Below are 23,362 nucleotides of genomic sequence, written 5' to 3' on the forward strand. Positions count from 1 at the left end.
GGTCAAACACATACACAACAGGTGGTGCCATAACACTAACCTGTGACGCCGTTTTATGCCACAAAGCCAAAGTCATTTCCGGCATAAAATAGGGGAATCACTTTTGAGTAAAATTTCGAATAAGTTAAATGAAGATAAAATAAAATACGCAGGTTAAGGCGGTATGGAGGTAATTTAATAAAAAGATCATTCATTCAGTCAATTGTTTAATGAAGAGATTACAGGTCAAAATGCAAACAAAAGTGCGTGTTTATTCAAAAGAAAATCTTGTTTTAAAGACCGGTTTGGTAAATGTGCATAAGAAAGAGGCCATTTTAGGCCTACAAAAAGAATTAGTTTGCCACAAGCCAGTGCACTCAAGTCAAAGGGAGCCGTGGGAGTGCTGATGGTGGGTGGAGTGTTTTGGTTGGCCGGTGGTGGGGCCTATTGTGCGTGTGTGTGCGTGTGTGTGTTTGAGACACACTGGTAACAATTGTCACAAGGGACCCAAGGATCTTTGTATGATGGCAGCAGATGTACACGCAGCAAATACTTCGATTTCAACGTCACACATTTTCAAGTAGAACTGCAGCTGAAATTGAGAGCGTTTTCTTCAGACATGAGTAGCTGATGCCAGATCAATGCTAACCGTGGTAGCGATCCAAAGTTTGATCAGGACATCGATACAGTCCTTCTTGGTTAACCCTTCATTGGGAAATTTGATTGCAGTTGTAGCCTTTAAAAGAGGAAGTCAATCATTCTTTAGTCATGCATTACCACCGCCGAGGAGGTGTTGCAAAGAGTTCCGTCACTCAACGTTATGTTGGCATTCATTGCTTATTTTCCAGCGAATTCGAGTTGGCGCCCGGCGACTGTTGCTTTATGTCCTCCAGTTCGAGAGGAAACAGCCATGATAGCCTCATTAGCTGCGTCCTCGCCTTTTGTTGCCTCCTCAACAGAGATTCTCATTAAGAGATGGGATTCTTTATATTATTGTTTGCGCCTTTTTGACGGCCCCCTAAGATTGAATGCCAGCGAATCATACTATGGTTGATTTGATGTACTGAGCAAATGTTCGAAAAATCCTCACTCCAGAACAAGCAACGTGACGATAGCGATCTGTAGCATTTAATGCACTCTTTCATCCGCACCGAAATTCTTGTATGTCTTTCTTGGCCTATGTCCCAACCTTCCACACAATATTTTGGAAACGAAACTTCCTCGGTAGAGGTAAAAACAAGCAACAACTGCAGATAAACCCTAAAACGGGAGTTTAGCTACCTTCAAAATTAGACCATTCTTTCTTTGGCATGGAACTCTGATGGAATCATTATAAAATAGTTATCACACATTTGCTGATTATACTAAATGAACATATGTTTGAGTGATTTCGTTTACAATCTATATGTGTATTGTAAACTACATGTAAGAACGATGTGATGTTTGCCTGCAAAGAATAATATTGCTTCCGCTCTTGTATGTGCTCGCAATGAAGAAATTGCTTCTGCTTTCATATCCATCAATAGCAGACTTGTTGACACCATCTGATAAGAAGGTTGTGGATGTGACTGAATGTTTTTACAATGTAATGCTTTGGCGTAATTATGACGCACGGACACAGTCATCTTTCACTCACTTACATACACACACACAGAGAAACAAGTCCAAGTGTTTCCAATGGCTTGCATAAGTTCCCCGCCCCTTAGTTTGGAAACACCCATGTAACCAGGGAATCCTGAAAGTTAATAGAGAGAGGTTACGGAGAGATAAGGTTAGAACGTATGAGACGTTCTCCTCACGAGGACGGCGGGAAGCGGAAAAATGGTGCTCTCTCTCCGTTCTCCTCATGAGCTGGTAACAAGGAACTGAGTGTCTTCCTCTTCGTTGGTGTTGTGTTATGAAATGTCTAATTGATGAACCTGACAAACTCGATTTTTGACTTCCACTTGCAACACCTAGAGCTTCTGCTTTGGCAAAGACGAAACAATCCCGGAAAGTTTTGAGCATGACAACAACAAGCGCAGCAGCAAAACTTCATCTTCATTTGGCAGCGGTGCGAGGCCATTAGCGACTGCCTCTTTAGCTCGATGCAGTCTAGCATGACAGGGACACCTTCATGTTCGCCGCAACAACCGCAAATCTTTGACCTCCATCTTTGAGGCGTTCACAAGCCAAAAAAAAGGGGGGGGGGTCCCAGCATCCTAATTAATTACAAGGGAGTAAAGATTGTTTGGTGAGCCAAATTGCTTTAAATCCCCAAACACAGGCTGAAAGTCGCTCATTATCAAACGTGTGCTCAAAGGTTAGTTTGCGTTTGTGATAGCAAACTCATAATTCATCTTGGAGGGTGTACGGACACAAACACGGCTACGTTAAAAACAATGTGCATAGCATGGCTTTTTTAGCCCAAGAAAAACCTGAACATTAAAAAAACAATAGTAGGTTAAAGGCAAACTATACGCTGACTCTAAATGCTATCTTAAGCGTTCCACTCCAGTCCTGTAGGTGGCGGTAATGTGCTTTACGAAGTGGATGCAGTTTTATGTGCTCGATGTGTTGTCACTGCCTCATTTGGCCCCGATGCAAGTGGACTGTAATTGCGAGGATGTTGAATCAGGCAAAAGTGGAACTGATAGTGGAGTTGGTCTTCAATGTTACACTTTAAAACAAAAGAGCGCGAACACTGTGATGTTGTACAAAAACGTTTTAGTTGCCAACCGCCCACAAGAAAAAACAAACAAGCATATTTTTTTTCTGACAAATCAGTCAATCTTGTGATATTACACCTTTCTTATAGGAAGAAAACAGCTTTATTCTTGTAAGAAAGTAAAAAGTGACAACTTTTCTATTCCACCATTTAAAAAAAAAAAAAAAAAAAAAAAAATATATATATATATATATATATATATATATATCTATCTTGTCTTTCTTTTGTTTCTTGTGAAACTGACTATACTTGTAATATTACATCTTTTTCTCTTTTGGTTGTGTTTTTCCCAGACAAATGTTTGTGTAGAACCATTGTGGTTCGTGTCATTGACAGGTGCTTGATAGGCCTTTCGAGTCCTCCATTAGCGGCCCAGCAGGGAATAACACCCTCTCGTTTTATCAGTCTGCATAGTAAAGTAGTGCCAAACTCCCATTGATTGACAAGAAGAAAAACACCTCAGCTCAGGAACTCTCAATAGAACGAGTGGACAATCGGCCGTATCGAAGCCATCTCGCCACTGACTAGTTGAAAATACACAAAAAAAAGTCCTTCACAAATGGAGCCTATTTGAATTTTAAGCAGAAGATGGCACACCTCGGATGGGATTCATCAAATAAAATGACTTCCCATATCAACAATAGAAATTACCTGACAATATGCAATTATCCTAGCCACATATTCATGGAGCCTTATAGGGGTAAGAGGGACTATTTAGTAGGTAATGTGGAGGAAAGGAGCGAGAAGACCTCGCCTCTGAATTTCGATGGTTCGCACAATACCCTTAAATCCTTTCTTAGTGGCGCCTGCTGCTTTTCAAGCGCCTAATTGGATAAGCAGAGGACACAAAAGATTTCTATCGGTGCCGTCACAATCCCGATCTCTGGCCGTGACTTCATGAATCAAGTCTAATAGATTATGCAAATTCCAGGGGCATAAAATCAACATGATCAATGACTTCAGTTGGGAACACATTCTAAAGTCGGATGTGAAATCTTAAATTTCCTCCTCTTGTTAATGCACAATTAATTCAAAATTGGATCCCAGCCTAAATATTACGCATCATTTAGTTACTTTTTTTTGGCTTAGAATTGTCCTGCAAGGCATTTAAATCGCTTGTGAGTAATGCAAAGCCACTGGAGACATTCTTAGTATTTGGCACAACAGGAGCTTCATTACTTTGACCTAGACTAAATCTTCACTTTACTGCCAAGAATCAGTGAAGAACCTCAACTGCGAAACGCACAGGTAGACCATCAATTTGGTTTGGCGGTGCCGTTTTTGAAGGGCTTTCACCACCAAATGGGAAGTATACAGATAAACCCGTGACAGAGTTGGACAGTTCGCTGCTGTAAGCCATTGTGGCTCGGCTGCACAAGTGAAATCGGTGTGGATAAAGAGGGGAGCCAACGGCCCAAAAATTACAGGCCATTACGTTCTTCTCATTGGGTAATTATGGGACTTGTTGACTTCCATATTAAGACAGAATAACGACACAGAATTGGATGGATGTTGAATTGCCATGAATGCAAGCGACAAATACTTACTGTAATTCTTATTTAACTTCAGTGGTAGTGTAGGTTACTGAGACGCTACAGTGCAGTATGGGTTGTATTCAAATTCAGGTTAGTAACCAAACCCCCTAGAAAACTGAGCACCCCCTGTATTCAGAACCCAAGCTCATTCAACGCTGCTTGAAGATTTACAGCGGAACCTTGCAACTGCAGATCTTTTATACTACAGTCCTTGTGTTGGATCTCATTGTGTTGCGGTGACCAGCAAAAGAGTCGTCGTAAACTTGGACTAAGCACAACAAGCGTAATAGCAACAAGCGACAAGAAAACAATATTTCAGTTAGCTGGGCAATCATTAACTGTGACAAGGAGAGAGGTAGGCCGCAAGATGAGGTGGAGGGGTGCAGTGGTGGGGTTGAGGGAATGGGTGCTGTTTGTAGGGTGACACAGGAGGGTGAAGTAAATGATCACGGTGTTAGAGTGAGGCGGCGGAGGTGCCAGAGCGTATTTACCGAGGCGCATTACTCGTGTTCCAAGACGCACAAACTGCTCCCCCCCCACCGCCCCCCACCACCGCCGCCGCCACCCCCAATTCCACCGGCACCCCATCCCCCCCACCTCCAGGTGACAAAGTGAACAAATCACAGAGGCAGCCAACCAGCAGTCGCTCCCCGCACTGATGAATCTGATCTAGTGACACCCAAAGGACCTTGTCACCGTGCCCCAATTTCCGAGCTGCTTGCTCAGCAAAACAACGCTCGGACGACAGATGCTAAAGCTCCGAGGGAGACGGCGTTAAAAAAGCCTTCACACTTGACTTGTTGGTTTTACTTTTTAATGTTCACACATTCCCGTACAGGGGCTTGATCTTACCTACAGGGTAGCTTTGCGACACGCTGGGGCCCAGCTCCGGGTTGGCGTTGGACGACAAACTGGGCTTGACTTCGTCCAGGCTGGAATTGAGGCCAGGCAGCGAGTACTCATTAGCCTGAGGGAGCAGACAACGGAGGGGTTACGCAACCAGACAATACCTTGATGCGAGCGCCGGTTCCAGTATACATTTGTAAGAGAGCATTGTGCGAGCCGAGGCCGCAATGGAAGCATATCATGAATGTATTTGGGTATTGTCTGAGAGGAAGTGGGCTTTTGCCGGATTTGCATGGCAAGCTGAGGCGTCAGCTGGCCTTTTGTGCTGGCGAGTCTTCGTCTTGAGCGGATCCGCTTTGTTGCACGCACGCCTTGTGGCCCCTCCGTGCGCGGGACGCCACCCACCTTTAAATTTGGACCGCCCTTCCTATGACCAACTTACACGTTTTTGTTCCATTTTTAATGGTTTAGTCACGCTTCGGGGTTTAACTTAAAAGGGTAAGTGCGGGTTCTCATGTAGCAACTAATACAAAAAGTGGGATGGGAAAAATGGGAAGTCAAGTCAAACATTTTCTTTACGGTATTATGTTCGTTACGGCCCCACTTGTCTAAATGCAGTATTCTGATTCATATTGTGTTTATGGAATATGAATTAAGCAGAAAAGTCAACCCATTTTTATCCATCTCAGGGGGCGGCCATTTTGCCTTACGGTAACGACCGTCATGGCTCACCTGTTTTCTGGGTTTGGTCATGTGACATTCAGAGGGCCGTCATGACGGTATACCCAAATAAATGATCGCCTTATATTACATATACACAACAAATTGTGAAGAACTAGTTTTGAAATTAGAGGCCAGTAAAAACTGTTTCCTCAAATATTATTACATATATTTAAAGTGGAAGTCAGCCCAAACAGACTTTTTTCTAGAATATGTTCAATGCAAGCCCACTCCACTAATTGAAAAGAGGCATTCTGATAAATATTGCGTTTGTGGAATAAGATCCATTCGTTTTTAGCCATCTCTGGGGGCGGCCATTTTGTCACTTATGTCGATTGAAAATGACATCACAACTAGACATCAGGGCTCAGGTATCGACCAATCACGGCTGACCTGTTTTTTTATTTTATTTTTTATTTTTTGGGGGGGCAGGCGACCTATCCACTTGAAAGTCAAGCAGTTCAAGTCTAATGAATAACTTGAAATGATACAAAGGTCGGTGGTGAAATGCCAGAGGTTAGAAAAAAAAAATAGGTAAGGTTACCCAAAACGGAAATAGAATGCACATTTCGGAATCCTACAAAATGCACAGTTTCTAGATTTAAATCTATCGAGCAAAAAAGTGAATGGAAAAGCAACCACGCTACGAGTGTGGTTACTTGTTATATCCGTCTCAGGTGGCTACTTTAATGAGTCAAAAGTTTAGAATACAGTTTTGTTTATGCATTATCATACATATATATATATTTTTAACTGCATTTTTGTTTTTTTGTTCTGTACTTTCATTTCAGAATGTTCAATGAGACATTGAATTTCATAGGAATTTTTTTTCTGCCAAGCTTTTGAGCGTATTAGGGCCCCACTGAAAAATATGTTACAAGAATAAAGTTATATTCTGTGATTTTGTGACACGCTATTTTTGGAGTAAAATTAAGAATTCTATTGTAATTACGAAATGTTAAAAATTACATTTTTTTTTTTTTACAGCCAAATATTTCTAAAAAATAATTTCACTCTTAAATTATTTTCAAATTTTTTTACTCAGTTTCCATGGCAATCTTAAATTCAATACAAAATAATGACTTTTGTCTTTTTTTGAGGCGATAGCAGCTGTTAGCATGTTCTTTTTTTCCCCTCCTTAATGAGATGAAACTTCCGGAGTGGGACAATGTTTGTCCAAAGCCTGGTCAGGGAACATGGGCTGTGCCTCTGTGGGCCCTGATCCCATGAGGTGGGGGGGATTGTGTTGGTGGTGGTGGGGAGGGAGGAAGGTAGACAACGCCTGTGACCCCACTCTTGTCTGCTTCTATCGCCGATAAACTCTAATTGTCTGCTACAACTGTTGGCTGGCACAAGGTCGGATGTTTCGCTCTATTCGGCAGACGTTTTCTCATGCAGATGGGAGGCGCGGCGTGAAAGGGATGACCACATGGCAGGCAGAAGCGTGGGAGGGCTCCGTCCATTGAGAGCCGCGTCGCCAGAATGGCTTTTTAATGCGTCACTACAGCGCCCAGACACTTGGCTAATAGGGCCACATTTTGCACAGGAAGAGGGGGAAAAAAGTGAGAGGCCCCCATGAAAGGGAAAGTGGTCTGATTAATATTGCATTAAATTAAAACTGATTTTTCTGGAAGGTTCCTTTTTTAAGTCACACCACCCCCGACGTGCCCCTCCCTCTCTTCATGCCGAGCCTTTTAATACTCTCCCTGATGCTCTTTGTGATTGCAAGTCATTTCCAATTGGTTTTGGTATTGATCTTCCAGTAGAAATCAGTTTTGTAATTAGCTGCAAATTAGGCCTTCTTCTGGAGGTGAGGCCTGTCCCACTGATTTATCACCTGCCTAATTCGGCCCGATCGGAGAGAAATTAAAATGAACTCAATTAGACCGCTGTTTTTTGCTTTTTATGGCGCGGACCTATAGTTTGCAGGGAGAAATTAATAGTCTCTTGTTGTTTAATAGTATAATGAATGCAAATAAAGGTTATCCATTGTCATAAAGTCACCGTTTTTAATAAGCAGCGTCGGGGCAAGGGGGCCTTCCTGCCAAATGCGTCCTCATTTTGGAAGGATGGAGGCGTTCGTTCAACTATTCAGTCAAAAAACTACCCGATGACAAGCATTTAGTAGGAAATTTATTGAGTAATGATTTAAACCTCATAAATCATGCCTTATGTCTCTGATTGGTTATTTGTCCTCAAGCGTGGTGGTTTCTTGTATATCAAATTTAGGGCCAGAGATGAATGTTTGTTTGTTTTTTTCCACAGATCATATTGATTATTTACTCTCAAGTTATAATGACTGATTAACGAATATGACAAAAACATTATCACTTCTAAAATGCAAATCCTCACTTTGACAACAGAAGTCAGGTGGCTTCCCAGCAGCTTGTAACTTATTGACAGCGGAAACTGTTATGCCTTTTCACTTTTGCACTGGAAATGCTTAAGTTGCTGTCGTGCATTTGGTCCATTACAACTTTTCTTTCATAAAATTTGACATTGTTTTTCTTTTGAAAGTTCTGCTTTATTCTTGTAACTATGCCTTTTTTTCCAAATATTTTTCCTTTGGAAAAACGTTTTCCTCGTTAAATTATGACATTTTGTTTTCAAATTACAACTTTTTAATATGAAGACTTTTTTTTGTAAAATTAGCCCAAATACTTTTTTGTATGATATTATCATATATCAATAGAAAAATTCTGTGTCATCAATCGGCAAATTAGTCATTGACAAAAAAGCAACAACCCAGTAACCCTTTTAATATGACATCATATTAAATTCCCATTGTCGCAGGTAGTTGGCAAATTAAGGCAAAAGGCAGGTTTTTGATTCATTTCATGTTGACGTACTGTTATTCTCAATTATAGGCCATGCGATGTGTTTTTCATCGCAAAATCAATAACGCGTGGGAGTTTTCCTGGCGACTCCCTCCTGCCTCTTTTTCTCATGGTGGCCATCTCAGCCAGATTTAATTAGCGACAGTGTAAAAAGTGCCGATGTATTTTTGCGCTCAGTTCAAAGAAGAACAAAAATGAAACAAACAGTTCCACTAACCTGTTCCGGTTTGACGTGCTCGGATGTAGGGAAGACGTCCGGGTACGAGGGGCGTTCAAAGACCCGGTCCAGCGCTTCCAGCTGCTGCTGAGTGAAGGCGTCGGCCCTTAGGTGTTTCCGTAAACTCTCCACACTACCCTGAGAATCACTGTTTGGACCAGAACCATCTGAACCATCTACAAGGAGAGAGAGTGACAGTCGACACGCTGGCCCCGGTAACAAAACTGACCCACCCGCCATGTTTGTCAAAACCGTTGTTTCCGCAAATAGTGGCTGGACATGTTTATTTACTCAACTGCAGATTGAGATAAAAAGGGCTGGACGATATTACCTAAAAATAAGATCTTCGATATTATACAGAAAGTAAATGACAATGATATTATTCAAGTGTTGATTTTTTGTGTTTTTTGTTGTTGTTTTCTCCACATACCAAACAAGATTTTGAATCCGTTTTATATCGATTTGAAAAAAAAAAATCAAATGAATTATTAAAACTCTGAGAGGGGGAGGTATTAATTTGTACAAATATTAAACAATGTTATCGCTACATTGCAATTCATGTCAAGTGAAAGTTGAGGACTACAATGCAGAAATGCAGGCACCCTGCTAATTGAAATAGTGACAAACATTACCCTGCCAGTTCTTAAAGGCTACATAACCTCATTGCTAAAATCCCTAATCTCACAGGCTGTTTTGGTAGGCACTGCTGTTTTGGTTAGCAAATTTAGCAAGCAGTACGCAATGGCATCTACGAACTGAAATCATTGCACTTACTAGCCGGGCAGGCATCGATTGCCAATTTGATTGCCAATTTGTCCGCTGTGGAAATAAAGTACTGTACTTGGAAAAGCTTCACTTTACACTCCAATATTCCTGGTCTCTGCTAACCAGAAAGCATGGATTCCTTCACAAATCTGTCGTTCTAAATTTGCGGTAGATTATGTTCTCCCCTGCGGTGAGAGAGCGGTGATGTATGATATGCAAGCGCTCTATTGATTGTCTGATCTGGTGGCAAGAGGGAGCTGAAATGGACTCGAAATGAACATCCTGCCTCAACTCATTGCGCCTATAATACTCTACTTAATCCCACCTTTTTGCTCCCCCCCTTATGGAATTCACTTGATCAATCATGTCAGCATGCTATTACCATTCCGGAGGGTTATTACTGAATGTTTTTCACACCGACCAGAGGGTGAACCAAATGCGCTTATACTGTAGTTGGTGGAAAGACAACATCTTTAGTGTATTTTTTTTTTATTCCCCAAAAGAAACCCAATTAGTCAGATAATCTATTTTACGGTGTAAATTATGTGTATCCTGTACCATTAAATAAAGGTAGTGCTCTTTATGTACGCACATAAATGGCACAACATATAGTGATTGCCTAAATTCGGTAGGTCACCACAGATCCACGTGTAACAAGCTAACAAGCTTAGTTGGCTGAAAACATTCAAATCTTTTAGTTGTCACCTTATATGGAAGTCATTTTGTGGTTTTATGCGTTATTAAAAGATAATATAGGATTTAGAGCAAGCAATTTTAGCTAGCGTAGAATCTGTATGCTAACTATCTAACCGCACAGATGTCTTGGAACCAGCTAAGGAGTCCAGGTTGTGGTTGCCCCTTTGTTTGGGAGTTTATACATAGTAGTTTATTATTACTATTTATAGACGTAGTTTTGGTGTTTTACACGATATTGGACCGACAAGATATGATTTAACTCAAGCTATCTTAGTTGTGCATCGAGTAGGTACATTAGCTTGCTGTGCAAATGATAAATGGGCAAGCTAACAAGTAAAGTTTGCGTTTACCTTTGGCTACTTTCGTATTAGCCATTTTCTTATATTTTTTGACTCAATGAAACAGACTATATTTATTTGTTTGGCTAGCCATTCTTAGATAATCATCTTGAGAAGTTAAGTACAGCGTTTTGGGTGGCATTTTAAGGCGTTACAGAAAGCAAATAGTTGTTAGATCAGACCAGGGTGTTTAATTAGTCATTTTAGTGTTTATTATTTAAATTCATTCATTTATTGGTTTCCAACACCTTGCCAGATCAATGACCTCCCTCACATTTGTCGTTAGCCACCGTGGGATGCACTTCCCACGCTTTTGGGATTGACATCTTCCCTCCCACAATCTTGATTCCCAACTGGCGGATCAACTGCACTATTGCCATGGTAGATGATTCTTCTTGTTTACCATTTTTAAAATTACACATGCTCATGCGAGTTTAATTAATTCTTATTCTATGACTAAGACAATAAGTTCCCAAGGTGTTTGTTGATCACGGCGGAAGTGGAGTCTATTCAAGTTGACATCCGTCCGTATTAACGAGGGAGCCGCCCCCCGCCAGATCAGATAACCCCCTCAGCACGCAGACGCCTCTCTGCGGGTACACCACCTGACAGTCGCGACCCCCAGCAGGAGCTTGCAAGCAGAGTGGTACATCCCGCCAAAAGTAAAAAAATAAAATAAAAAGAAATGCAAACAGAGAGCAGTGAGCTTCTTTCCTCACATTGTAGTAAAGCACTTTCAAATTAAGTGTTTACACAATAAAATAAAAGCCGTCACCTTAAGTTCACAACCCCTGCCCTCAGATGAATGGTTTGATCCCTGCAGCCGACTTCCTTGTTTAAATAACATGTCAACACGCATATGCTCACCTACCCCCGATGTATTGTTGTCATTTCCCCGAAAGGAAAATCAAATCAAAACTCATTTGAATCAAATTAGAGAAACTCGGTTGCTTTTTTTTTCTTTTTTGTATTTTCCCCATCATAATTGAATCCTTTGATGTAAACATGAATCAAATACAGAGTGAGTTCGTTTTGCATCGAGACTTGTTATTATGAATTGATTAGACTGGGATTAGTAGTCAGGTACGAGATTTATTATCAATCTATTTTGACCTAAATTTGCTATTTAATATGATGCTTGACCGAGAATGTAGGATATAGTCAAAACCCCAAATTACACTTTTTAAAAAAAAATGTGTTAAATATCTTGTATTGCCATAACATCAACAGATACTGTACATAGATTAATGATAAAGAACCTGAATACAACTAACATGACTCAAAAAGCCCCACTTGACTTTTGTTCGGCCAATCGGCAAGTGCTTTTTGGCCCCCTGAGCCATTGTTTGGCCAACACTAAGTGAAATGAATTGTTTTGATTTGCAATTTGATTTGTGATATTTCCATAAGGCTGCAGCAAGACAATAGTTTGTAAAAGCGTCCCACTCCATCGCTCATCCTCCACACGGCACCTCATGACGCTCGCAGATGAGGAATAATGAATATCGCTCCATCCCGAACGGGGAATCTCATCCATCCATTCTCACCGCCACTCGCACGCCGATTTATTGAAATATGGGATGATCGCCTCGTTAAACGTATTGCCCTATTTCGCCCATAAATCACAAATTTAAGAAGCCAACGCGAGGCTGACAGAGCAGTTTGTTGGCCAGGAAGTTCATTTGTACAGTTAAGTATTGGGCACACAGGGTGCAACTATTAAATCTGAACAAATGCATTTATGATTCTTTTTTTAATTTCTGAAACTATTTTTTTAACATGCAAGAAGTCGTAGTTCAGTATAATGATGAAAATGCAATTTTATGAGCATAAGTCAAGTCAAATTTATTTATATAGCGCTTAATCACAAGAAAATCTCAAAGGGCTTCACATGCCCATAGTTGACAAAATATTAATGACATTCCCTGATCTTGACATGAGTCCATAATGTTACAAGAAATGTAATTTTACAACAATCAATTTGTATGATAAGAAAAAAATATTTATTCAATGAGTAAATCCCAAGTTATTACAAGGGGAAGAAATATAATTTTCTGTGAATAGTTGTCATATTAGAAGAAGTTTTAATTGGCAACAAAAGTCATCATGTTAAACGTAAAATATTGTCATACAATGATGAAAATAAAATCACAAAATACAATGAAGTCATACTAGACCTAAAAGCCCAATTGTTGAAATGCATAAATTGTCTAAAAAGCAATACTCATACATTAAAAAGGAAAAAAAAAAAGGATCCCAAAAAATATTTTTAACACATTATATGGCTTTTGATTTTTAAGTAAATATACTTTTGTTTATGTGCTATTTTATGTATAGTAATAATAACAATAATAATCGTAACTAGTATAATAGGCTTTTATTACATTATTTATTATAAAAATGGCACAGTGTAGTTGTACTTTTTTTATAGTGAGGCAAGTAGCACTGGTGATTACATTTCCAAATACTTGTGAATATATCTGAATAAATGTGAACAGTGTTGCTTGGCCTGTGAACGGCTGCAATGGATGTATATTACGTTTTAATTCTATATTCATTTGAGAGTGCAAATCAGGGGTAACTGCTGTAATTACAATAAATACATTACAGCATAGCTATAATTACACACTTTCCTGGATTAGCTGATGCTATTTTTTACTTTTCCCTCAATTCTGCTGACGTCAAAATGGGCAAAGGATTCGAGGTTGGCAGTGCCACCTGTTGCTTTGGCATGCACATGACACGCTACAGTTGTTCAGACTTTTTGGAGAGGACATTGTATGATGGTACAAAGGCTGAAGAAAGCAGCTCCTTTGTCTTTACTGAAGAGCTCTGTAGGTGGGGGATGTACATGGATGTTAATGTGTGCGGTAATAGCTTTTCTCTGCAGCAGTGCACATTCTAATACATGTCACTTTAGTACAACGCCTGGACAGCCGCGGTCACCGAAGGAGTCCATCTTCAGGGCTCCCTCCAACAATGGCTGCCAAGTGTAACATGCTACTTTTAATTTGCCGCAGCACAATGGCTGCCGATAATGGCTCTTATGACACCTGTGTCCCTGAAGCTCCTCTGGCCCGGCCCCAGTGTACATAAACGGGTGTCACAGCGGATTATCTCGACATGGCCGCAGTAATTTGGGACCTTTCTTTTTAAGGGCACTGCTGACTGGGAAACTTACTTGGCAGAGCGCCACCGAACAAATACTCAGGCGCTCTGTTTCGCACTAACCCCGCCCCCTCCTTTGCCGTTCATTCCTGTGTGTGTGTGTGTGTGTGTGTGTGTGTGCGTGTTTTTTTTCCCCGAGCCTTGATAATGACTTTCGCCATAATCATCACGCGGCTTACCGAGTTAAATGAGGCCTCACTGCGAGGAAATGCGGTCGCGGCATTTACTGACTGTGGACTACAGTCTAGCGAGCGGTGCACAATATGTACGAACTGCAAACGAGGCCACGCAGAGGCATTAGCTGACACGGAGTGGCGAGCGACCAAAAGTATTTGATGACAATTTTCTTCAAAACAACATTCATACAGTGCTATTCGATTGTGACTTATCATCATCAGTAAAAATGACTACGCACTTATTTAAGGTTCTGTACAACAGAGTGGTTTGACACCAAAATGCAAAACCCCACAATCTGAAGATTTTGTAAAAAAAATTATACAAAAACTAGCGCAAAGTATATTGTGGGACTCCTTTCCGGCATCATAAAAATGAATCTAAATTAAAAAACAATAGCTATCACTGTTTCAACACAATCTGCAAACATGGCTGACATGCTGAAAATGTGATATTTTTTTCTATATTTATGGCATGAAAACACTTAATTTTCTCACAATGACAAAGATATTTGGATGTTAGGGGAGTTATGTCTATAGTTATTCTGGAGTTATTTTGGTTCAGGACAATTAAACCTGATCACGCTTGCGTTTGTATGAAAGATTATGATTACAGACGAGACAGCATTTCGTCAACAACAAGTTAAAGAATTAGAAAGAAAATGTGACAGTAAAACAAGAAACATGTCTTTCTGCCACAATTTTGAATGAACTTCATTGTAATGCAGTGGGATGCAGTATAATCATCGGAAAGCAGCTTTTCTAGCGCCATCCTCCACAAGTGAACTGAAGCACCCCAACCAAGGGTACTGAACATTGTGACAGTCGGATATTCCGGAACCCTTTACATGGAAATCTACTGAATTGAGCCATGTTACAACTCCTGACAAATCCCACAAAATGGCGTCACATTAGGAGAGTCATTTGAGACCACAGAAGCACCTGGAGGACCTTCCCTCAACAACTGAGCTCTTCCTCAGCACACCAGCTTCCACTCTGTGCCCTTTAGTATCGTTCTGCCCTTCAGTAGCAATCTGCATGAAAATATGCACCTTCCATCATTCGAGACATTACGCCTAATATGAGGGTTCCTGCGACGGCTCCAAATGAACTCTGGAAAACACCAGACGTTTGCATTATGCCCTCGCCACCACATCTCTTCCCTTGATTATGTCATTTGCCGTGCCCACGTCATGCTGGCTTTTATATCTCTGCCAGGAAATCTACCTCTTGACAGGTCATTATTCATCCCTGCCTTACCCACCCCCTTCTCCCCAACACACACACATAAAAACATCAATTCCCCCCTTGATATCCCGCAAACGCCGGAACAAAGGCGAAGCTATGTCAACAACCGCCGCGCTGTGATTAGCTCTCATTCTGGAACTAAGGCACTTTGCATCATTCCAAAACACCTCACAACACCAATGCATCTCTTTAGGCATTCTCATCAGCTGCTCATGCATGTAGCAACATTAAGGAAGCCTATTGCTTACAGAACCAATAATAATCTATTAAAAGCCCCAGGCCTTCTTCCAGCCAATGAAGGCACTTTTGTTTCAGGAGGCGAAGGAGAAAAAAAGCAGAGCTATAGCGGCTTTCTTGACTGACCTGGGTGGTCGGCTACATCATCTTGACATGTAATTATCTAAAGCCCCTTAATCACTTCCATAAAGATTAATTGCAGGAGACAACAGTGGAGGTCGTGCCTTCAAATCAAAAAGACTCTTCAGCGGATTGACACAGCAGTGTAGCCGAGTTAGGTGTTTTATTAAGGGTCATCGCCTGGAACGGTGGCGCCTTTTAGAGCTGGAGTTGCAACTTCAGCACAGCGCGTAAAGAATGATGCTCACTTTTTTTTTTTTTTTGTCTTTTTGGAGACATGAACCAATTCTGCGCTGTTAGAAATAGGACTGCAGGAGGATCCATTTATGTCCCTCAAATCTATACTAATGTAGGTATAGTTATTGGACTCTGAGGTCATTGGACGGCTTTTAGGACCAATGGTATCACGACCAAGCTGTACAAGCGAATTGTCAAGGGTACAGTTTGAATTTTTGTGGTTCCTTTTTGTCTGAGAAACAGTAGAATCAGTTTTGGTCACTCAAATCTACTTATACCCCACAGGGATAACTACTTGATTGGACTGTTTTTGGACCAACATTTTTTTTTTTGGAGGGTGGTGGGCGGTTATGAAATAGGAGTACACCAGCAGTCCCTCAAAACAACCCACCTTTAACCCCTATGAGCAATTACAACAACCTATTGGACTCTGAGGTAGCTGTACATTTTTAGGACTAATGATATGACAAGTAACAGGTACAAAAGTAGGACTACTACAGGACTGGACAAGTTTTTAGGACCAATGGATCAGGACCAAGTCTGGAAGTCAAGAACACAAGTAGCAGTGACAAGCCATTGTATCCCAAAAGCCAGGCACACTGAGCAATGCGTCTGAAACGGAATGAACTGTCGCACAGTGTGCGTGGGTCGGCAATTAATTTTCATGGCACTGGTGTCACTGCAATTCAAAATTTGAATTGCCGATGTATGGTATCGCAACATCACAGATATAACAGCCAATCAAAATGCACATGAGCTTTCCTGAAATAGGGGCACACTTGAAGTCCCTCAGGACAATACAAATATACGCCCTTAGATGACTACTTGGCTGGATGAGTTTTTAGAATCAATGTATCAAGACCAAGCTGGAAAAGTCAAGGGAACACAAGCAGAACCATGGAGGATACCACCTCAGTGACAAGGCATTGTATCCCTAAGGGTTCAACAATGTACCAATTTGTGGGGAAAAATGTCTGTCAGACACAGCGACTCTCAAAAGTATACCTACTGTATGTACCCCATGGGGATAATAAGATAGACTCCAAGATGGCTGTACGGTTTTTAAGATTAATGGATCAAGACCAGGCTGGGAATGTCAAGGGTATAAAAGCAGAACCGTTGAGGACACCACGCCAGAGACAAGCCATTGTGTCCCTAAGGGTACAATGATGTATTTTTGGGAAAAATTCCGGCCATCTAGCCATAGGCTTACAGTAGGGAAACGCCAGTGTAGCTTCAGGGGTAACTATTTGAAGGCACACGTATGTTTCCAAGTTGTGAAAATGTCAAGAGTACAAAACACACGCTCCAGTGGCAAGACTTGACTGCCTGTTTCTTTAAAAAAAAATATATCCTACCTTCGTCTCGTTTCCTCTTTTCACCGTTGGATCGTGGAATACCCAGAATGCCGTTAATGGAGTAGGACCCCGCAGGGTCGTTTGAGGCGCTGGTTACTGGTGGAGACACTGTGTTTGGCACTAAGAGGGAAGGGGGGAAAACTCATCAAGGCCTGCTGTGAGTCCATTTCAAGCTCCTGCTGATGCCGCTGATAGTGCTGATGATGATAATGGTCATGGTAGTGGCGATGCTGTGAGAGGAGCTACCTACCTATGGTATGGCCTGGCGTCGACAGGGATGTCCCATCGGGCGACGGATGGAAGGGTTGCTGCACTTTTGTTCGGATGATCCTGGAAAACAAAGTCGAAGCAGATGCTACTCTGGTATGGAAACATCGGGATTTGGAATCAGCGCTTGAGCTGAAACAAAACACGATTTCCGTCCATCCGTTTTCTACATCGCTAGTCCTCTGGGACAAAGTGATTTCCCAACTTTGGAGGTAGCGACAGTGGCATGACTGCATCTGTGCGAAAGGGAAGAGTAGAAACCTAAAGAAGGGAGGGGTCGGCGGTTGACCACTGAACACTGCCCTTTCCCATCCTGTTGTCAAAAGCAGCAGTCCAAGGACTGCATGGCACATCGCACAGGACGCTGGGGTCGACATCATCTGATTATTTAAAGTCAGGAAGTGTGAAAGTGCACTCGCTCAATGTGGTATCCCACTTGCTGAGTCCGGTGCGAAAGACAGATAAATACTGATTCACCAATTTTACAGAAACCATGTGAACAAGGCCGGACCACCATTATGCCATCCCTCTGACTACCTGGACTTCACTAACAGGCTCAGCCCCCATGCTACACCCGACCGGTACCCCCCCCAGACCTCTGCAGGACCAGCAGCCCCCTCCACCACAACTCTTCCTCCCAGCATGCCGATGCGGATGAGGCCGCATCGATCGGAAAAGTCCGGGATTAGGCCACACGGGCAAAGAGATGCAAATGGAGAGCTATAAATTACATGTGACAGGAAAGCAATAGTTCCTTATTGCCCCCCCCCCCCCCCTTCTTCTGCGCTAGCTCGCGTTAGATTTGTTCCGTCTGAGCGGCAGCCCTGGGGAGAAGGTGGCCTGCCACCATAATTTGTAAACTCTCAAACTACTTATCAGGTCTTCTTTTCTCGTTTTGATACCTGATGTTTGTTTCGCTTTAACGTCAGTCTTCTAAAACAATTTTCGGGAATTAGTTAATGTACCCCCGGAAGAAATATTAAAATCGTCATGTTTCTGAATCAGTTATATTGAACGACGCACCAAACTTTTCTTAACACTTAGTTTGGATAATCTGAGACCGGCAGACCTCATATTATACTATTGTTAGCGGACTAGCCTAGTTATTTTAACTTACTCACATAATATCAATAAAAAATATCAATATGCTTGGTAAAAAATATTTTTTCTTTTTAGATTCTCAGTTATCCAGGCAATAGTAATATACAATGATCGTATTGTCCAACTGGCCTCTTTTTGTTTGTTGAATGCGTCGTTTTTTCCATTTTCCGAAACCATTAAAAATGACAATGGCAATTACGTTGTTATAGGCTAATGCTATTTTATACTATAACGACATGAAACATTTACCTGTAGATTCCTCAAAATAAATTCCAGCATTTGACCCAACCCCTGATAGGAATTGAAAGTGTCTGATGGAATTAAAACTCTTCTGAATTCAATTTCCCACATAAACAAAAAGAGGCTCCAACTAGAACCATTTAATTGGAAATGAAAGAAGGAGAGTTTAGAGTCTTTTCTTTATGGCATTAATACATACATTTTGGATTTATCGCACATGCACGTGTCTCGGTCGCCTTTTTAAGTGAGCATGGAGCATGAAATGAATTTTCTTCAGCCCTTTCTTATTTAAAAGGTGTGTGCGTGTGTGTGTCCACACTCTCGCCCATCAGCTCATTAAAATGTAATGCCTCTATGGAACAGTGCGTCTTAAGCAAAGTGCATCACTAGGGATGTGTGTGTGTGTGTATGCGTGTGTGTGTGTGTGTGTCAGGAAAATACATCCATTTGTGAGAAATGTACAGATTAATTCTTATTTACATATGGACAATTGTAGATTGCGCTTAAACAGATCTCACATCAGAATCTGATTTTCTGTAAAATTCAAATGGTGTAAAATAATAGTAATCCACTTTGATGGCAGCGTTGGCCTTTTTTCCCTTTCTTGTGATGCAGTCAAGGTATCTTTTTATTGAGGAAATCAAGTGTATGATGAATTACCAAAGCCTACGTTTCCTTAAATTACCAGTTTAGCGCTATGTTTATGATTACGGTTGTGGTTTGCATTGGACCAAGGACGGTTCCTATTTTTATTTTTTTTTACACTCTCATGTTGCCAGATAAGGTCACCAAAATATTAGAAAGAGCACTATGATTCACAACAGATATGTTCACACGTTTCTATATTTTGTCATGTTAACAGTATACATGCATGAAGTAGCATTGAAGCGTTAACAAATATTATAGAAAATATTTCAAACGCCTCTCAGTACTGGAAACCACAACAATAAACACAACATGAATATGTAGATTAAAAAGTGGGCATTATTATCCCATTGTAAGATCAAATTTTCCCACAATACAAAATGATGCCTTGAATGCACCACCACAAAAAAGGACTACATGTTATTTTATTTTATGACACTCATTTAGAGCCGCCCACGGCCTCCCCAACACCTTCTTCTTGTTTTTAAATCTTACAGACAGGCCTGCAGTGGTAGCCCCGCCCCCTCCCCCCACTGCACGCATGCTCAGAAAGAAAATTGGCCTGCTTTATGGCGCCAAAAGGCATGTGGTCACCCTAATATTGATCTCTGATTGCTTGAGGGACCACCAGCACGAGTGGGCGCGTGGAACGATGTACGGCCACTTCATTAGGTACACCTGAACGAGCTGTTTGGTGCTTGAGAAAATATGGTTTGCATTACTACATCCTACTCAGAGCTGTTCCTAATATTTTGACCCTATGCATATGCTCGATCCGTTTTGATGGCTACCAGAGAGGTGTTCCGAATATCACGACTACATTTTTTTGTAACGTGTGTCAACATTAGGAACACTTACTTCAAATGTCTGCCTTCACAAAGCTAACCAGCAAAAAAGTAAAATAACGTAGTTTGTACTTACGTCATACTGAGAGGTGTTCCTAATATTGTGGGTTTTTTTTTTAATATTTGAAATGCAGTCATATTGAATGTATGCAAAAACAGTACAGATTTGTATTCGCATTGCATATTGGAGCTTGTGAATGACGTGCATATAGCACCCATCATTTTACATGCACAAATGTATTTATGATACCATTTTTTTTCAACTCGTATTTAATCTAAAACATAATCTAAATTGCTAATTCCTCAGGAATCATAGTACACGCTTACCGGTTAATAGACGAGACGCTGGGCACGGTGTCGTTGTCGCAGATTCCCTCAGCCAGCAGCCTGTCGCGGATCTCCCACGCGAACATGGTGGGGTTCTGCCTCTTGTAGTCCGCGATCTTGTCCACCACTTTCGGCGTGGCCACTTTGGGTTTGGAGCCCCCGATCACGCCTGGTTTGATGCTACCAGTCTCGTAGTACCTGCATGCGGGGGAAAAAAAACTAAAACATTTTTTTCTTTTGGGGATAATGGTTATGAAATGTATTTGTAACGACCCCCCACCCTCCAACATTTCAATATTTTTGTGGCCATTTTTACATGCAAAATAGTCCTAAATATGTGACAGGAGGCATTGCTCAGGTTGAAAGCATCCAGGGACAAGTCACCTGATCCCCTTTCTACCCAATAATATTAAGAAAGGATTATAGGACCTCCACCAAGCACATGCATTATGTTTTGGGAAAAAATACAACCAACCTAGTAAATGTATTTACTATGGAGAGGGTGTCAATTCTGGCACATTTGTATTCGTTTGTTATCAGAATTTCCGGCAAAAACAGCGATTTTCATTTTCACAAAACTTTGTCAGAAGAATATTTCAGTTTGGATTGTTTTAAAAAATACGTAAAAACAGTACATTTTTCAGACATTTATAAATTCCCAGAAGTGAAAAAATGTAAAAATCATGAGCACTGCAATTTCCTGCAAATGCAAAATGATCTCCATAATAAAAAATATTACATATTTACATTTAAGTAATACAACTACACAAATACTTTTTTTTAATGTTGACCCCCCACACGTATTTGACTAAAATGTTAGAAGAGGGAGTGCCAGTTGAAAATAATGATTTGACACATTTATTCGTTTGTACAAACATTTCAAGAAACTACAGACAACCACGGAATGCCGCTTTTTAAAAAATAAACATAAAAATAGCGTAAAATAGTGCATTTTTCATCCATTTTTCTCAATCTCTCAGCAGTGAAAATGCATCAATTAGTCTTGTCCGATTTAAGCAAAATAATACATTCCAATGTGAATCTGCTGCGTACCTGCCGAGGATCTTGCTGACGCAGCCGTGGCTGACGCGCAGCTGCCGTGAGATGTCGCACGGTCGAACCCCCTGGTGGGCCAGCTCCACGATGCGCTGGCGCACCACGTCCGGGAGGGGTCTTCCGTTGACGAACACCCCGCCGAGCTGGTTCACACCCCCGTGCCCTACGTGGGAGACAACAGCAGCACACACACCGGCAGCCTAACATTACATAAAGCCATAAATGCCCACAAAATTGCACAATCGTTTTCAAAAGATGAGGTGCATTCGTGCGAATTCATATGCAAGCTTGGTTATTGAAGCACAACGTATTTGTGACGCAAAAACAAAATTATATACTCATTTTCCATCACTTTGTGCTATTCGAAATCAGCAGTTTAAGCCAAGCAGTGTTTTGTGAAAGCTTAGTGCACACTGTGAATGATTGACTGAATTAATTGACAATAGGGAGAAGGCCATGTGCCCCCAAATAGTCCCAGAAAAAAATGCAACGATTTAGTGATAAAAATAGTCTGCAAAAGGCCTATCTCATTTAAATCCAATTTTTGTACATCCAACCACAAAAATAAATCAGTCAATTGAATTCTGTCTCTTTTTTTCCTCTCCCCAAAAAAATAAAAAACATAACTTTCCCCTAGTCCACATGCAAAAAAATAAATAAAACCCATAACTTTCCACATGCAACAGCTTCCCTGCTCATATTAGGGTCCCTGTCACAGCTTAATGTTAAATAATTGATTGATCTTAATAACTCATATTACAGTGTATATTATTTTGCTGAATGAGGGCAACACAAAAAACATCAATTATTCACTCCAATCAAATCATATCAAGTTGCACGTGCGAGCAGAGTCATAATGTTGCACGTTGAAATAATTGCACAGTAATTGTTAGATGAAAGGCATTCATTTGACACACACAAAGCTGAATATTTTTACACACTCAAATACATGCTCCGTGCAACTTTATATAATTTATACAAGTATAAAAAAAAATAGTGGCACATTGCTGCACGTGTTTAGCGGCACGATAATAATAATAATCTTAAATAATGTCAACAAAACTGGCGTTGTGCTACTTACGGTGCATGGCCGCGAAGGGGTCCGCCTTGCAGTGAATATCCATCGGATAGCAAAGGAAGGAAAACAAATCAACCCAAGCCGCCGTGTCGCCTGCTTACAAATGTCAAGGAATACAAAAAATCACGATGCTTTCGTCGCCCCACCACCACCGCCACAGTCGCACATATGAGGGCCAACTTTGCACACCCCGTCCTCGGAAAGAAAAGACCGCAAAAGTTGCCTTGCTACCGGAGTGCAGTCCGCTCCAGGGGCTGGCAGGTGCGTCGCCCCCCTTTGGGTTCAGCGCCGCAGACTGAGCGGGAAGCTCATCGCGGGAGGGGGAAAAAAGGCTCCGGTGTGCGTTGGGAAGCTCAGCGGACTCTGCTCTGCTCGGTTCGGTTATAGCTCCCCACCATCCGTACGCGGCGACCGGCCCCCCCAGTGCAGCTGTGATGTGCTCCCGTGGAGGTTTTGCACCGGGAATGAAGCCCGTGTCGGTGTATGCGTGCCTCTAAAAGCGACAAGCCTACACGCACAAACACACACACACACACACACACACGCGCACAGACACACTACCATTACCCCCTCCCACCTTGCCTGTACACCCCCCCACCACCACCACAACCCCCCCCCCACC

The 23,362-nt window shown here is 41.5% G+C and overlaps 2 protein-coding genes across 16 annotated transcripts in view; one reads left to right on the forward strand and one right to left on the reverse strand.

The window, feature by feature from the left end:
• LOC147129416 (paired box protein Pax-2a-like) overlaps positions 1–23,178 on the reverse strand; it is a 28,172-nt gene extending 4,994 nt beyond the window's left edge. For both annotated transcript variants that reach the window (XM_086016219.1, XM_086016218.1), the window contains exons 1-7: positions 22,744–23,178; positions 21,660–21,825; positions 20,607–20,804; positions 17,432–17,511; positions 17,182–17,301; positions 8,842–9,017; positions 5,074–5,188 (exon numbers count right to left, since the gene is read on the reverse strand). In XM_086016219.1, the coding sequence (XP_085872345.1) occupies positions 5,074–5,188; positions 8,842–9,017; positions 17,182–17,301; positions 17,432–17,511; positions 20,607–20,804; positions 21,660–21,825; positions 22,744–22,786 (898 nt within the window). In that variant the 5' untranslated portion in view covers positions 22,787–23,178. The remainder of the gene's footprint in view (positions 1–5,073; positions 5,189–8,841; positions 9,018–17,181; positions 17,302–17,431; positions 17,512–20,606; positions 20,805–21,659; positions 21,826–22,743) is intronic.
• fbxl15 (F-box and leucine-rich repeat protein 15) overlaps positions 1–23,362 on the forward strand; it is a 147,807-nt gene that overhangs the window by 35,006 nt on the left and 89,439 nt on the right. The window contains exon 7 of one of the 14 annotated variants that reach the window (XR_015082456.1): positions 8,871–9,028. The exons of the other annotated variants lie outside the window; for them this stretch is intronic. The gene's annotated coding sequence lies outside the window, so the exon portion shown is untranslated. Of the gene's footprint in view, positions 1–8,870; positions 9,029–23,362 lie in introns of those variants that run through there. 14 annotated transcript variants of the gene reach the window in all.

The sequence above is a fragment of the Filicampus tigris genome, chromosome 19 (genome assembly GCF_054856515.1).
Source record: "Filicampus tigris isolate MCC_2025a chromosome 19, RoL_Ftig_1.0, whole genome shotgun sequence".
NCBI lineage: Eukaryota > Metazoa > Chordata > Actinopteri > Syngnathiformes > Syngnathidae > Filicampus > Filicampus tigris.